General features: G+C 51.4%; 1 protein-coding gene across 4 annotated transcripts in view; it reads right to left on the bottom strand.

Annotated features, from left to right (window-relative positions):
- PLEKHM1 (pleckstrin homology and RUN domain containing M1) overlaps nt 1-16,564 on the bottom strand; it is a 44,222-nt gene extending 27,658 nt beyond the window's left edge. Inside the window, exons 1-5 of one of the 4 annotated variants that reach the window (XM_045586167.1) lie at nt 16,414-16,559; nt 12,997-13,355; nt 8,797-8,885; nt 3,405-3,652; nt 1,682-2,308 (exon numbers count right to left, since the gene is read on the bottom strand). In XM_045586167.1, the coding sequence (XP_045442123.1) occupies nt 1,682-2,308; nt 3,405-3,652; nt 8,797-8,844 (923 nt within the window). In that variant the 5' untranslated portion in view covers nt 8,845-8,885; nt 12,997-13,355; nt 16,414-16,559. Of the gene's footprint in view, nt 1-1,681; nt 2,309-3,404; nt 3,653-8,796; nt 8,886-12,996; nt 13,356-14,361; nt 14,496-15,905; nt 15,959-16,413 lie in introns of those variants that run through there. The other 3 variants (XM_036451049.2, XM_045586168.1, XM_036451048.2) reach the window with 3 other exon arrangements.
- Nucleotides 16,565-17,220: the final 656 nt, after the last annotated feature.

Here is a 17,220-nt window from a genome sequence, read left to right as displayed (position 1 = left end):
TAAAATATATATTTTTAAAAAGAAATACAATTTTAAAATCTGCGTATGCATCTCTGTTATAGATGTATTTAGAAACACTGGAAGACTAAGCAAGAAAATAATTATGGTTATAGCGTTGGGAAATACTTTTTAGGTTTTTTTTTTTTAACCATAAAAATAGACTATTATTCAAAAATTAATGTTAAAAAGCCTGAACGAAGAAGGCTCTGCTCTGGCCAGGGTGGCTCAGTTGGATGAGCATTGTCCCATGTATCAAGAGGACAAAGGTTCAATTCCCAGTCAGGACACATGCCTCGGTTGCAGGCTTGATCCCCACTAGGAGGCTGATGGATGTCTCTCATTGATGTTTCTCTCCCTCTCTCCCTTCCTCTCTCTAAAATCAATAAAAACAGCATGGCTGGTGTGGTTCAGTGGTTGAGTGTTTACCTATGAACCAGGAGGTCCTGGTTCAATTCCCGGTCAGGGTACACGCCGGGGTTGTGAGCTCGACCCCCGGTAGAGGCATGCAGCAGGCAGCCAATCAATGATTCACTCTCATCATTGATATTTCTATCAGTCTCTCCCTCTCCCTGCCTCTCTGAAATCAAGAAAAATACTTACATAAAATCAATAAAAATGCATTAAAAAAAAAAAAAAAGAAGAAGAAGAAGAAGGCTCTGCCCAGGTTCCCTTCTTCTAGTCAATGTTGTCGCTCCGCATATTCCTTTCCCACCCCTGGGCTTGGCCTATTTGTCTACCACCTCCTCCAGGCAGCACTCAGGTTTGCATCCTCTGGGAGGTCACAGAAGACCATTCTTTTGCATCATGCTGTACCGTATCTTTTAGAAGTTGTAAATATAGCCTTGAACTATAGTTCCCTTCTCTCCAGATGGTGTAAAATAGTTGTCTTCGCTGAGCACCAGAGATGAAATAACTTGTCAAAGGTTACCTGGGAGCAGCACAATTCACCATAGCTAAGATCTGGAAACAGCCCAAGTGCCCATCAGCAAATGGATTAGAAAACTGTGGTACGTCTACACAATGGAATACTACACTGCAGTGAAAAAGAAGGCACTCCTACCACTTGCAACAGCATGGATGGAACTGGAGAGCATTATGCTAATCGAAATAAGCCAGTCATAGAAAGATAAATACCACATGATCTCACTCATTTTTGGAATATAATGAACAACACAAACTGATGAACAAAAAACATATCCAGAGACAGAGAAGCATCAATCAGACCGTCAAACCTAGAGGGAAGGTAGGGGAGGGTATGGGTAAGGGGAAGAGATCAACCAAAGGACTTGTATGCATGTATATAAGCCTAACCAATGGACAAAGACACGGGGGGGGGGGGGGGGGGATGAAGGGGGCATGAATGGAGGGATGGAAGAACAATAGGGGGGTAAGGACACATATGTAATACCTTAATTAATAAAGGGGTGTGTGTGTCCAGGAGAGCTGGATTGAACCAGCTGAGCGCTGTCTAAATCCGTTTCCTCACTGCCCCCATTTTGACTCCAGTTACAGCTCCCAGCAACCTCAGACCCTGAGGAAGACATGTTCCCCTTGCCTTGCCTTATGCCCTAACAGAGTTCAGTGTGCGGTGACAGGCAATCACATGTTACAGGGAGGGAAGGAGGAAGGGAAAGAGGAAGAGAAGGAAGGAAGCAGAAGGGAGGGAAGCAGTGGGACTCACTCGTGCAGAGACGGGTCTGAGTCATCAGCATTCGCTGCGCCCAGGTCCGAGTCGTAGGACATGGGCTCCTCGGAGTGGTCGGGACTCTTGGAGCCGTTCTCCGGGAGCAGGAGGCTGTCGGAGTTGAGGCTGCAGGACAGCTGGGACGAACTGGCCGTGTCCAGGCTGAGGGAGGAGGCAGTGAGCTGCCTGTGCCGCTGGATCTTATGGCCCGAGTGTTGGACTTCGATGTCCTCTGAGCCCGAGGAGTGGGAGATGGAGTCCAGGGACTCCTTCCGCTGCAGTTCCGTCCCCGAGGTGGTGACAGGGTCGAGCTCGGAGAACGGGCAAAGCCCAGCGAGGGCCAGCGGGGTGAGCGTCCACTCGTTGAGGATGGAGGACTTGTAGGAGAGCTCGAAGGACAGGGCCGTCAGCCCCTGCAGGAAGCTGAGCAGGAACTCGCTCTCCTCGGGGTCCCGGAGCAGGGCGCAGGGCTGGTAGTACTGGCTCAGGCGGGCCGGCTCCTGCAGCAGCAGCTTCAGGTAGCACTCCATGAGGCCGTCGTTGAGGGCCAGCCGCAGCCAGGCCCGGCAGCGGCCCACGTCCGTGCTGACAAAGACCAGGTGCTCCAGGTCCGAGATGGTGTGCCTGGGGAGGGGAGAGCAGGCCTCTGTCAAGAGATGACTCTGGCCGAAGCCGGTTTGGCTCAGTGGAAGAGCGTCGGCCTGGGGGCTGAGGGGTCCCAGGTTCGATTCCGGTCAAGGGCATGTACCTTGGTTGCGGGCACATCCCCAGTGGGGGGTGTGCAGGAGAGCTGGTCAATGTTTCTCTCTCATCGACGTTTCTAACTCTCTATCCCTCTCAATTCCTCTCTGTGTAAAATCAATAAAATATATATTTAAAAAAAGAAAAAAAGAAAAAAGAAATGACTCTGGATCACGGAGACGTCACTGTATAGACTGGTTGGCAAGAGCCAGTACTCATGCCACGGAGGAAAGACGTGGTCGCTTCCTCCGTCCAGGTAACTGGCGTCCAGGGGCACCCGTTGCCAGTAGAACTGGGCGATCATTTTGGATTGGAGTGAAAATGATGCCATAGAATGTGCAGTTTCTGAGCTGGGCCTTGTGGGATTCAAGAGGGAAAGCTAGGAGGACCTCGGAGGCACATGAAACTAACAGCAGGCAAGCATGAAGGGTAGGAAAGCCACAGACGGGTGACAGGAGGGGGGAGCACTGGCACCACAGTGTGGGGAGGAGGGGGTGACTTGTTGGCAGAGCCGGGCATGCTGGAGGCCCCCTACCAGGGATCCAGCATGCCCCCTACCAGGGATCGGGCCCAAAACCCAGGCACGTGCCCTTGGCCAGTAATTGGTTTTTGAGAATCCAACTGGAGAAGCAGCGTGGGGCAACGGTCCCTCACTTGGCTGTGGCCCGAATCACCTGGGAACTTGGTCCAGATACAGATTCTCGAGCCCCCACTGAGCGAACCGGACTCCAGGCTAGCATTTGGGAGCCCGTAGGCTACAGGTTTTTGCAGAGGAAGGTGACCTGACCTCAGCTATGCAGGCTTTAGGGTGGGTTGCCCTGGATAAGATCAGACCCAGATGTACCGAACTCAGCTCCTGAACGCCTCGATCCGATTAAATGCCTACCCAAGCTCTAGACACACGAGCACCTGCTGCTTTCCCACAAAGATGAGGAGCCCCGTGCCCCGCCCTCCAAAGCTCCCTCCCGGCTGCTCTCACTTGTGGGTGACGGTCTTCAGGAGGGGCCAGAAGACAGGCTGAGGCAGAGGCTTCTGGTTGGCACTCTTCTTCCTTTTCCCGCCGGCCTCCGCGCGGATGTGCTTGGCGTGCAGGCCGTGGATAAACACGGCCTCCAGGGCGCTGCACATGGCGTTGGCATCTCCGTCCTCGCTGGTGACCACTGTGTCCGAGGAGGCATACTGCTTCTGCAACGCCTTCATGGATCCCACCAGCTTCTTCTTGATGACCTAGGCAGGGTCAGAGGTAACACAGGCCTTCAGAATCCCCATGGTGACCCGTGGAACAAAATACATGCACAACCACACATGCACACACCTGTATGTATGTATCTGTATGTGCCTCCTGCAAAACCAGCACATGCTAATTATAGAAAATAAAGATAAAGCCTACAGAAGAAAAGGAAAATCATACACACCATCCAGAGATACTATTATTTTTTGCAAAGATATTTGTATATCTATTTTTTTTGCAGGATAGCTTGATTTTTAGAGACAGGAAGAGAGAGAGAAACATCGATGTGCGAGTGCAACATCAATCAGCTGCCTCCAGCATGCCCCCTGCCAGGGATCGAGCCCAAAACCCAGGCACGTGCCCTTGGCCAGTAATTGAACCGGCAACCTCCTGAGGCGTGGGATGACCCCGAACCAACGGAGCCAGCCTGGCCAGGACTCTTTTTTGTTTTTTAAACCAAGTGTCAATAGACGGATAGCCATGCAAACCTTATGTTTAAGTACTGGCTCCATCATTAGTAGTGGCGATGGGACTTGGATAAGTCCATCTAGGACAGAGGTGAGGAGTTCCACCTTAGTTACGTGACCAAGACTCCAGACAGAATCAAGAAGCTAAGAGGCAATAGTGCTGCTTTAGAACAATAAAAAGACCAGCAAGCAGGAGTATGGTCTACATTCAGAAAAATCAGGTTTAGTCTCAGCAGGAGAACCTCAGACATCTCACCCAACCTCTCTGAGCCTTGCTTTCCTCACCTGTTAAGTGGAAAGAATACTTCCTGATCTGCAGCATGGAGGATTCCTCTTTTCACTCAACCCTGAGTCCTTAATAAATGTTTGTTAAATGAACAAATTACAAAATATACAAGTCTTCTGGAAATACAGAGTAAAGAGAGTTCTGTCAAAACTACCCACGTAGCCTGGCCGGCGTGGCTCAGTGGTTGAGCCTTTACCTATGAACTAGGGGGTCACGTTCGATTTCCGGTCGGGGCACAGGCCCGGGTTGCGGAAGTTCAGTCCCCAGTGTGGGGCGTGCAGGAGGCAGCGGATCAATGACTTCCTCCCATCATTGATGTTTCTATCTCTCTCCATCTCCCTTCCTCTCTAAAATCAATAAATATATGTGCACATATATTTAAAAATTACCCAATTATTTGGAAAAGGACTGAAAGGGATTGCAAAAAACAAACAAACAACTGGTTTAAACCCTAACTGGTTTGGCTCAGTGGATAGAGCGTTGGCCTGTGGACTGAAGGGTCCCAGGTTCAATTCCAGTCAAGGGCATGTATCTTGGTTGCAGGCACATCCCCAGTAGGGGGTGTGCAGGAGGCAGCTGATTGATGTTTCTCTCTCATTAATGTTTCTAACTCTCTCTCCTTCTCCCTTTCTCTTTGTAAAAAATCAATAGAATGTATTTTTTAAAAATACTTTTAAAAAACTGGTTTGAATTGTTAGGTGATAGGATTCTGGATAAATATTATATTGTTAGTTAAATGATCCGTTTTTATAACAACTTTCATGAGACATAATTTACATAGCATAAAATACTCTCATTTAAAGTATACAGTTCAATGGTTTTTAGTATTCACAGAATTGTGCAACCTTAGCCACTATCTAATTTTAGAACCTTTTCATTTCCCTAAAAGGAAATACTGTACCCACTGGCAGTCACTCCCTTTTCCCTTCCCCCAAACCCTGGCAACCACGAATCTACTTTCTGTCTCTATGGATTTGCCTGTTCTGGACATCCTATCTAATAAAATAGCAATATGCAAATTAACCATCACCCCGCTCCACGAGCCATGCCCACCAACCAATCAGAGTGAGTATGCAAATTAACCTCAACCAAGATGGCTGCAGCCACAGAGGTTTGAGTTTCTCTGGCAACAGAAGAAGCCAAGCTTTCCACCTGCTCTAGCAGGCCTAAGCCTCCACTCCAGGCTACAAAGTTTAAATTGTAGAAAGTAAATATATCCCTGATATCAGGGCCTCCGCTTGGGTCGCTGGGAGGTGTGGCCGGCCTGCAAACCACCACAGGCCCCTCACTCAGGCTACCCCACGACCCAAGGGAACCCCCACCCTGATCTGGTATACCCTTCAGTGCAAACCAGCTGGTCCCCACCCGTGCACCAGGCCTCTATCCTATCTAATAAAAGAGTAATATACAGTTGACCATCACTCTAACACACAAGATGGCTGCCCCCATGTGGTCAAAGATCCTGCCCCCATGTAGACACAAGATGGCCACCACAAGATGGCCAACAGGGGAGGGTAGTTGGGAGGGACCAGGCCTGCAAGGGAGGGCAGTTGTGGGTTTTCAGGCAAGTAAGGGAGGGCAGTTGGGAGGCACCAGGCCTGCAAGGGAGGGCAGTTGAAGGCTATCAACCCTGCAGGTGAGGGCAGTTAGGGGTGACCAGGCCAGCAGAGGAGGAAAATTGGGAGCAAACGGGCTGGCAGGGGAGCAGTTAGACATCAATCAGGCTGGCATGAGAGTGGTTAGGGGGTGATCAGGGTGACACGTAGAAGCGGTTAGGGGCAATCAGGAAGGCAGGCAGGTGAGCAGTTGGGAGCCAGCAGTCCTGGATTGGGAAAGGGATGTCTGACTGCCCGTTTAGGCCCGATCCCAGATCAGGCCTAACTGGGTAGTCGGACATCACTCGAGGAGTCCCAGATTGGAGAGGTGCAGGCTGGGCTGAGGGACACCTCCCCCCCCCGCCCCATGCACGAATTTTGTGCACCGGGCCTCTATTTTCATATAAGTGGAATCATACACTAGGCAGCCTTTTGTGTGTCTGGCTTCTTTCACTTTAGCATGTTTTGTTTTGTTTTGTTTTGTTTTTTGTTTTTTGTTTTTCATTTTAGCTTCTTTTCCTCTATGTGGTAGCATTCTTTATGATTCAGTACTTCATTCATTTGTATGCCAAATAATATTCCATTGCATGGATACACCGAATCTTATTTATCCATTCATAGATTAATAGACATTTGGGTTGTTCCCACCTTTTGGCTACAATGCTGCTATTGTGGACGAAAGAGGCCACATGCTGACCTGACAGGCTCAGGAAGGCCTACAGGGCAGTCTTACAAACTCAGAGACCTAAAGTCACCACAAAGGATGGTCTGAAATGAAACTTTAACTGAAAGTAGTTATGGTGGGTAGTCCCATCCTAGGCCAATACCTTCCCTGACAAAGTCAATCTTTATTTTAACTGAGCTTATTGTTTTTTTGCATCTATGATAACATAGCATTGTAATGTCTGGGTGGCTTGTAACTTCCCCTTTTCTGGATCCCTCAGGGCACAACAAATGACACCAGGGCAGAAACCATAAATTCCCTTTATTATTATCGAGTTAGTTGTTGACTGTTAACTATCCTGTACCCACCTGAGTAATGTGTCTATAATTTTACTTTTTATCCATTCCCAAAGGTCTTCCCTCCCAACCCCCCCACACACTTTTGCTTTCTTTCTCCCACCTCTCTAATCTACCACCAATGGATTTCATGTAACCCACCTACGTCTCCTCCTTTGATTGCAATGTATAAAAATAGATGAAAAACCAGCTCTCTGGAGCATTATCCCAGATTTGTTGAGATTCTACTTCCCGGCAATTGCCAACAGTTTGGCTCAGATAAACTCACAAAAATAATTCACCAGGCTTGAATGTTTTTACATTAACACTGTGAACATTCACCCACAATATTAGGGGCAAAATAGAATATTGGGGACTAGCTCTAGTTATAAGAAATATTAATCATGCTCTATTAACTGTGATTGCCTTGATCCGATTAAAGAAAGGACATTCTACCCTGGCTGGGAGTTGTACGCCCCTGGGAGGCAACTTTGGAATCCCTTCCATTCTCATTTAAGAACTGTTTATTATCGTGGAAATATTAATAACCGCATTGCCCAAACAATGGAGTCCTGCCCCAGCCCCTATTGCCTACTTCCCCTTGCCTGTAATTCCTACTTCCCCATGTAATCTTTGTCCTCCCCATATAAGCAGCTGGCTTATGGAGGGGGAGGGCTGTAGAGCAGATTTTTGTGGGTGACCTGCTGCTCTCCCATATTACCTGCATTATTGGAATAAATGCTCATACATGATTCAACCCTGTCTCTACTTAACTGGCTCAAGTAGTGACAGGCAGCACTGGTTGTCCAGTTTCAACAAGTTTTTGTGTAGACACATGTCATATGTTTTCAATTCTCATGGGTGTGTATCTAGAAGTGGAATTGCTAGGTCACATGAAGCACTATGTTTAACTTCTTGAGGAACTAGCAAACTAGCAAAATGGCTGCACCATTTTACATCCCCACTGGCAATGTACGAGGGTTCCGATTTCTCCACGACCCCACCAACACTTATTGTCTGACATTTTGGTTGTAGCCATCGTAGGGAATGTGAAGCACTATCTCGTTATGGCTTCAATTTGCATTTATCTAATCTATTGATATAATAATAAAAGCATAATATGTTAATTAGACCGGACAGCCAAATGACCTTCCAGATGTCCTTCCAGACGTCCTTCTGGAGGGCCGAGCCCCTTGCACGAATTTCGTGCATCAGGCCTCTAGTCCTTTATAATAAAAACCTAATATGCAAGTCAACCGAATGGTGGAACAACCGGTCACTATGACGTGCATTGACCACCAGGGGGACCACTGCTCAGCCAAAAGCCGGGCTGATGGCTGGCGAGCGCAGTGGGAGCCTCTCCTGCCTCTGCTGCAGGCGGGCAGTAAGGGGCGAGGGGCGAGGGGCGAGGGGCTGCAAGAGGGTGCAGAAGGCCTGGGGGCCTCCCCACTCCCCCTGCACTAATTTTGTGCCCTGGGCCTCTAATGTCTGATAATAATGAGCATCTTTTCATGTACTTACTGGCCACTCATACATCTTCTGTGGAGAAATCCTTCATTTTCAGATAACTTTTATTAAATCCCAACTGTTTTTTGGTAAATTCTCATTTTACCACCAATAAGATGGTCTCAAAAGGGCAGAACTTCCTCGGAGCTTGCTTCTGCTATAACTTTTTTCTCAGCCCGAGGCCTCTCTTTCCAGACAGTGTCCACACATTTCAAAGTCAGGAAAGCCAATGAAATGGCTGTTCTGGGCACCTCCTTCCCCTCTCTTGATCCTCCCTCGTCACCTACCGAGATGGCATCCCGGGGGTCCACTCCATTCTCCACCACTGACAGCATTTCCACTCAGGCAGCAGCTCCCAGGGAAAACCACATGACACCTGTGGAGACAGATGGCGGCCAGGTGAGCAAGCTCCCAACTCACCGCCCCAGCCAATCCCTAGGCCCCCAAGCAGCCAGCAGGCGGTCAGCCCATTTTACTGCAACCGAAAGAAAGGCCTCTGAAAACAAAAGTGAAAAGCTGAAAGTGGGTTTTAAGGGAGGAAACAAGGAAGGATAAAGTCCGAGGGCCTGGATCTTGGGAGGGAAGGAGCCCTGTGTGCCAGGGACAGGCCTGCCCCAAGGAGTGGTGGAAAGTACCCTTAACGCCACACCAAACGCAGGGATGAAAGGCTGATGATTTATACACAGAGCGGAGGGTGCGGGGCACGCTGCAGCTGTCTGTGAGAGAACCCGCAGGGGCCAGGAAGCAGGCCTCACAGGTCACAGTCAGGGCCGGGGCCTTGCACTCACCCCCTCTGACGCCTCTCAGCCTGGTGTCTGCCGCACAGCAGTGAACAGTGCAAGTGAAACTGTTGTAGGCAGTTAGACAAGAGCAGGGCAAGGACGATGGGCCAGGTATAGAAGGTCACCAGGGTGCAGAGTCCAAGGTGCCCAGCAGTGGACAATCAACTGTAGGGCGGGTGCTCCCCTAGCATATCGCTGGTCCTGAGGCTCGGACCCCTGACCTTTCCTCCCTAGAGATAACATCTAGGCCTCAGGTGTATTTCAGCTCCGGGCCCAGATAAACAACACAACCAGCGAGAGGGTGCAGGCTAGGTTCAGGGATCCCACCAGTGCATGAATCTGTGCACCAGGCCTCTAGTGTATAAAATAAGGTGCAAAACTGCCATTCTCTGGAGCACTTCCTCAATCCCTTGAGATTGTGCTTCCTGGCAATTGTGGACAGTTTGGTTCAAATAAACTCACAAAAATTCTCTGTAGAATTGCATGTTTCTTATGTTGACAACTCTAATCTCAATTTGCCATTAACCAGCTATAGGCACACGGGGGCACTGTATCAGCCTCTCAGATGGAGAATGTGACTGTGGAAAGTGCCCAGGACAGGGCCTAACATGGATCATGGGCAAATGGTATCTATGATCCCCGTGGATGTGGCACAGAGAAGGCCACTGTGTAAGTGAATATGCACAGGTGGATGGAGCCAGGCAGCTGGCTTCCTCCCAGGAGTAGTGACTGAGGGTGAAGTGGGGGTGGGGGTAGGGGCTGTGGTCTTAGTCTGAGGGGGCTGCTGGGTGACCCCACCCCAGCCACTTGGGAAGGCCAGGACAGGCAGGCACATTCACATCTAAACAAATCTCTAGTGAGCACACAGCTGAGCTTGAGCAAACACCAAAAATAAAAGGTGATTGCTGTCTCTGCTCCCCGAAACTTGTGGCTTAAAGAAGTTAATAAAACCAAGGCCTGCTAAATGAGTTTTAGACCCTTTACATATATTGCCTCATTCTACTTCTCATAGCTACTCTAGGGAGGCTTTTATTACCACAATCAGACTGATAAGGAACCCTGGCTGCCCAAGGTCAAGGAGATTCCCAAGATCCCAGAGCTGAGATGGCAGGCCACCTCACCCAGGGCAATGCCAACGCCAGCTCACCCAGGGCAATGCCAACGCCAGCTCAGGAAACCTCCCAGCTGCAGGTGAGTGCGGTCACCTCCCTTCCGGAAGAGGCCGGTGGGAGCCAGGGCTGAGGGCTGCTGAGGGGGCAGAGGGGAAAGGGAGCAATAATGGGAGACTGCGGGGAGGAAGGCCCCTCAGCTGGAGGCCCTGGTGGAAAAGGCTCAGGCTCAATCCCTGGACTTGGCAGAGGGCAAACAGCACCCAGAGCCAACCTGGCCAAGGAAGGGCATGCGGAGGGAGGGAGGTGTGCACGAGGAAGGCCCGGCAGAGCCAGCTCTAGTCAGGGTGCGACAGACCACCAGGAAGAACACTGGGCCGGGCCGGCAGCCCTATCTGCCTCTCACTCACCCTTCAACTCTGTTCCTGCTCACACCTCCCCAGCATCCCCAGGGCCCTCCCAGGAGGCCAGCTCCACACTCTGCCCAGCAGGGAAAAGGGCATGTGCTGCGGTGAGTCCCTCTGCAAACATGCCCGATCCCGGAGGCTGGGCTCCTTCCGGCGCAGCCCCGCGGGCCAATGCCAGGTTCTCTGGCTCCAAGGCCCTGGGCTCATCTAACCCCTTTCAGCAATCCCCGTGGCCAAGGCCTTCCCTCAGGCTGCCTTCTGCACCGAGCCTGGGGATCCAAAACTAACCGCTCAGCCGACCTCAGCAATCTGAATCACAGCCCCGGCCCATGAAGACCTCATTAACTAATGAACTGAAAATAAGAGAGTACTCATCGGAGGGAGGGAGGCTTACCAATGTGGATGCTCTGGCCAAGCAGAGGCCTCCTAAAAAACGGCATGGCTCAGTTGGTTAGAGCAGCATCCCAATACGCCAAGGTTATGGGTTTGATCCCTGGTCCGGTCACATACAAGAATTAACCAATGGATGCATGAATAAGTGGAACAACAAACCAATATTTCTCTCTCTCCCCCTTCCTCCTTCTTTCTCTCTCTCATTAATAATTAAAAACAAAAACAGCCCTGACTGGTTTGGCTCAGTGGATACAGCATTAGTTTGGAGACTGAAGGGTCCTGGGTTTGATTCCGGTCAAGGGCACATACCTGGGCTGGGGGTTCGATCCCCGAAGGGTGTGTGCATGAGACAGCCCATTAACGATTCTCACACTGTTGATTTTATATATATGTATATCCATCCCTATTCCTTCCTCTCTGAAACCAATAAAAACTATTTTAAAAAAACACAAAAACAAAGTAGATGAACACTAAGAAGTCAGAGCAGGGTCAAATAAGAGACAAGTAACTACTGCCTAAAACAAAGTGTCAGAAAAGCCACAAAATGCCATCAGCACAGAAGAATCCAGGAGAAAGGCCACTGCACAAGGCACAGCACAGAGCAGGGACTGTGGGCTCCGGGCCACAGTTTAGGGCACACCTTCCATGGTCGGAAGGCAAAGAACCCCGCCCACGGTGTGCGTTCCATACTGCTTCACACAGGCAGGAAACCGGCTCAGGGGCAGGGATCAGACAACCTATGACCGTGAACTTGCTGGTGGAGCCAGAACAGCACTTGGGGTCTCAGGGCTGCATCCTGCTCCCGGCGGCCAGCCCCAGGCCAGGCTCTGGGACTTGTTTCCCTCCCTGTCCTCAGCACACTCTTCACTCACACTAAGAACCCACCAAAGGGAGGTGTGGCTCCCAGGAGACCTAGGCCGAAGGGGGTTCGGAGGGACCCTGAGCAGCACGACCAAAGGGTTCTTCAAACAGCACTGGCAGCGTTTTGCAGAAAAGGTGACTTTCTGCAGAAACTGGTTTGGCTCAGTGGATAGAGTGTCGGCCTGCGGATTGAAGGGTCCCAGGTTGGATTCCGGTCAAGGGCATGTACCTTGGTTGCGGGCACATCCCCAGTAGGTGTGCAGGAGGCAGTTGATCAATGTTTCTCTCTCATCGATGTTTTTGACTCTCTACCCCTCTCTCTTACTCTCTGTAAAAGAAAGAAAGGAAGGAAGGAAGGAAGGAAGGAAGGAAGGAAGAAAGAAAGAAAGAAAGAAAGAAAGAAAGAAAGAAAGAAAGAAAAGGTGTCTTTCTGACTTCAGGAAACTCCAAACCTACCTCTCCCCATAAGTACTAATTCCCGCCATAGCTCTTCCAACTCCTCTGACCTCATCTACCTCCACAACGGTCCCGGGAGAGGAGGGTTTACAAAGAGGACTCAGGCTCAGTACCAACGGGCCACAGGTAGAGAACTGCATTCGCTGGGCTCGTCATTCCAAACCCTGGGCCTGTCGCCAGACCAAACCGCCTTGGGTCTTCGGTCCAAAGAGTTTCAGGCAGACTTATTACTTACACAGCCTTAAGAGGCACTCAGAAACTCCATGTATCAAGTAAGGCTTTAAAAACAATCTTGCTGGCATGGAGGCAGCCCAATTTCAGAGCTGTCCTTTCTGAAATGTTCTAACAGGCAGTTAGGAAAGAATGGTTCTGGGTGTTTCTCTTCATTATGCCGCCTGGGCCTCTAAGTATGTGTAATTTCACTTCCTCCAGAAACCAAGGAAGAAAGAAGAGAGAAAAATGGCCCACACGAGACTTACATTAACAGAAGAAATGGGCAGCTGGCTTCACCGCTTTAAAACACTCCATCTGAGTAAACAGCAGCCTCCTCTCCTCAGAGACTCCTCAGCCATTCCCAGCAGCCTCCGCTCTGTGGCCAGAATCCAAGCCCATACCTGGCTGCTCACAACAGCCCGGCGTTTCAGTCATCCAGCTCCTCCAGCTCCGACGGATGAGTCATGGTTTTCAGTCGGGAAAGAATGACAGAGTAATCGTCTGATTCAGAAAGGCAGCTGACCCCTCAGCCTGGTGAGCGATGAATGAGTGAACAGCGTCTCCTTCCACCTGAAGGAAATTGGATTTCTGGTCCAGCTGGAGGGCGAGAAGCTTCTAGCTTGTGCTATGGGTGAGGCCAGAAATGTGAAGTCAGTTAACACTGGCTATCTTTTTTCCTCCCTCTTTCTTTCCATCCATTAACAAACCCCCCTCTTCTCCCATCCTCCCATAGCCTTGTCCAGTATCCCTTAGGATTCTAGCAAGGGCCAAACTCTGAACGAATAAAAACAGGTACTTTGCCGAAACTGGTTTGGCTCAGTGGATAGAGCGTCAGCCTGCGGACTGAAGGGTCCCGGGTTTGATTCCGGTCAAGGGCATGTACCTTGGTTGCAGGCACATCCCCAGTAGGGGCTGTGCAGGGGGCAGCTGATCGATAATTCTCTCTCATCGATGTTTATAACTCTCTATCCCTCTCTCTTCCTCTCAGTAAAAAATCAATAAAATACATTTTTAAAAAACCAACCAACCAAACAAACAAAAAAACAGGTACTTTGCCCAGTTCATTCACCATTCCATTTCTAGTGCCTAGAACAGTGCATGGCACACAGTAGGGCTCAGAAAATACTTGCTGAGTCAACTGATGAATAAAATAAGAACAAGGCTCGGTGGGGATCTCCCTATCATAGGCTGTGGAGAATTGAAGTATACAGCTCTTCAGAGGTGGGAACGCCTTCCATTAGACCAAGCTACCAACAGGCTGAAAACCATTCTGATCTATCACACCTTAATGGGGAGAAATAGGAGGTAGAAGGGCATTCAATTTTCAAAGGAACAAGACTATCACTGGCAAGGTTAGACAATGATTCTGTTTGGGGCCCTTTAAAATTGCTGTCAACTGGCCAGTCCTATGAAATCAGGTCACCGGAATTTGGAGGGAACACGCACTCAAAAGCCCAGACTGTACAGGCTGAGCACGGGGCCTGGGCCTCAGGAATATCCTTCTGAGACAACTAAGCTGTGTTCATAGGTAACCAAGGGGCCAAAAGTCAATGATGCAACCGCTGCAAAAGAGGAAGTGATTCAACCACCTCCATGCCCACCTAGGCCTCGGCCTCCCGGGACCCACTCACCTACACTCTTTACATGTAACATCCCCTTTGGCTCCCAGTGCTCCCAGTGTCCGGTGTTGGGACTGATCTGTTCTCAGATCTAGCCAGGAGGAGCCCTCTGTGAGGGTCCTTTCCAGGTGCTAAGACAACATGGCACATGGACATGGCTCTGCTACCACAGCCAATCCTGCACAGTGGTACTTTATACGTTTCTTCAAGGCCAGAACACCAGCAGAAAGGAAGTGATGGCTTCTGTGGCCCCATACTGAGTGAGCTGGGTGGGTGGCCATTCCTCACCTACCAGGCATTTGAAAGATACCTACCATTCCAGGGGCCAACACAAATTCCTATATAATAAAGAGGTGATGTGCAAATTGACCATCACTCCAACACACAAAGATGGCCACTCCCATGTGGCCACAAGATGGCCACCACAAGATGGCCAGCAGGGGAGGGCAGTTGGGGGTGATCAGGCTGGCAAGGGAGGGCAGTTGGGGGCAACCAGGCCTTCAGAGGAGGGCAGTTAGGGGTGACCAGGCCAGCAAGGGAGGGCAGTTAGGGGCAATCGGGCCAGCAGGGGAACAGTTAGGCATCAATTAGGCTGGCAGGGGAGTGGTTAGGGACAATCAGGCAGGCAGGCAGGCGAGTGGTTGGAAGCCAGCAGTACTGGATTGTGAGAGGGATGTTCCAGATTGGAGAGGGTGTAGGCTGGGCTGAGGGACACCTGCCCCCCTCCAACACCCCATGCATGAATTTTGTGCACCAGGCCTCTAGTAATTTAATAATCCCTGGGACAGGTATAGGGGACCAAATATCCAGAAAAAGCCACTGACCGAAGTGGGTGTATCTCTACTCTTCCATACTTATTTACCATCTGAGGCCTTGCACACACCAGGCAAGCTGTTTAGTCTCTAACTGTCTGGCTTGTTAGACCGAACAAGCAAGTAGATTTGGCTGTTAAGGGGCAGCTGGTGGGTCGGGCAGGACACTAAACTAAGATCTCAGCCGAAACTGGTTTGACTTAGTGGATAGAGCGGTCTTCGGACTGAAAGGTCCCAGGTTCGATTCCGGTCAAGGGCATGTACATTGGTTGCGGGCACATCCCCAGCAGGGAGTGTGCAAGAAGTAGCTGGTCAATGTTTCTCTCTCATGATGTTTCTAGCTCTCTATCCCTCTCCCTTCCTCTCTGTAAAAAAGCAATAAAATATATTTTAAAAAAATAAAAATAAACTAAGATCTCAGATTGAATGGGGGGGGGTGTCAAGGGAAGAATGGGTAGAGGGTTGGGGTGAAGACAACAGAAGTGAAAAGATATGGAGACCCCAGTTTAAATGAGATCGAGTGAGAGTGAAAGGAACCGGGGCAGCAAAGTTGGGGGTGGTTTAGCCAAGACTTAGGGAAGGAGGATGTCCTCAGGATAGCTGGAGATGGACAGGAAGTGAGATAGGCTGAGAAGTTAGGGGGTGAGTCTGTGCAGACGAGATACAGACCTGGGACAGGACTGAGGATCAGAGTTACCAGGAAGAAAGGGGTGAGCCGGAAGCTGACTTTGGGGGTGGTCTTACGGGAGAGTGGGCAGCGGTGGGTGTTTGGGGTGAGCAGGTCTTGGGAAGCCGAGCTGCCGGAGATTGGGATAAGAAAGCTGATCCAGAAAAAAGGCAAACCAGAATGGTGGGTCTCACGGTTTGCGGGGAGCATTAGGACTGCCAGAGGGGCTGGGGTGAGGATGACATGTGTCGGAGGGAGCCGGGGGAATGCAGCCGGATCGGATCGGGGTTGGAGCTGAGCTACAGTGGGGCCAAGGGTGAGGCTGCATTTGCGCAAGGCCGGTGGAGAGGGGGTGGGGTGCGGGCCGGCGTCAGGTCCCGGGGGAGAGGACAGAGGGGACCGCCGCAGGGGCCGTGCGGGCCGAGGGCCGGGGCCGGAGGAGGAAGCGGGGGAACCGGGTTCGGGCTGGGAAGGGTGAGGGCTCTGAAGCAGGCGGTCTCAAGGCAGCCGGGGGTTCGGGATCCCGTGGAGGGCCGCTGGCCCGCCGCCCGCCCGCCACCCCCCACGCCCCGCCGCCTAACTTACCGGGGGAAGCGGGGAGCGGGCCGGGGGCACTCCCGGCCACCGCGGCCGCAGAAGCTCGGACCCGAACCCGCGGCCTCCGGTTACTGACAACAGCAAGCTGCGCCCGGGGCGCCTGACGCCATCACGTCGGCCCGCCCAGCCCCGCCCCCGGCCCGCGGAGCCAATCGCGAAGCCCGGAGGAGCGGGGGCGTGGCCGAGGGCGTGGCCGGGGCGGGCCCGGGGGCGGGGCTGGCGCTCCGGGAGCCCCAGGGATCCCAGCCCCCGGGCGGTCCCAGGAGGCTCGGGATCGGTTACGGGTTCGGAGACCCGAGACCGGACGTCGGGCCGGACGCGTCCTCCCTGCCGGCTCCCCGCAGGGTCTGGGTCAGACTATAGACTCCGGCATCGGGCTGCCCGCCCTCTCCCGGCCTCGGCTTGGTGCAACGTAGCTTGACCTCCTGCGGCAAAGGCTGCCCACTTGTAACTTGGGATGAATAACCGCTATGCTACCCCATGTTTGCCTTGCCAGAGCATCAGGGCATCAGTGCAGCCCGGGGCCAGGGCTCAGGGCCACGCCGGAGCCTCCGCCTGGAGGCGTTCAGGAAAAACACCTTACTCTCAAAGGAAGCGCCTAAGGCAGGCCCCTGGGCATTCTCCTTTAACCAGCTCACCCGCAGGGAGACACAAAGCCAGTTAAATTTGACTTTCATTGCAGACGTGATATTTCTCTTTCCGGTGAATTCAAAACAAGCATAGCAAGGGGGTGTCCTGCGGTGCAGACGCTAGCATTGGTGTGAACAGGGGTGCGGAGGTAGGGCTGGTGGCGGG

The sequence above is a fragment of the Pipistrellus kuhlii genome, unplaced genomic scaffold (genome assembly GCF_014108245.1).
Source record: "Pipistrellus kuhlii isolate mPipKuh1 unplaced genomic scaffold, mPipKuh1.p scaffold_m20_p_22, whole genome shotgun sequence".
In the NCBI taxonomy this organism is placed as follows: Eukaryota; Metazoa; Chordata; class Mammalia; order Chiroptera; family Vespertilionidae; genus Pipistrellus; species Pipistrellus kuhlii.
This window is presented reverse-complemented; position numbering and strand designations above follow the sequence as displayed.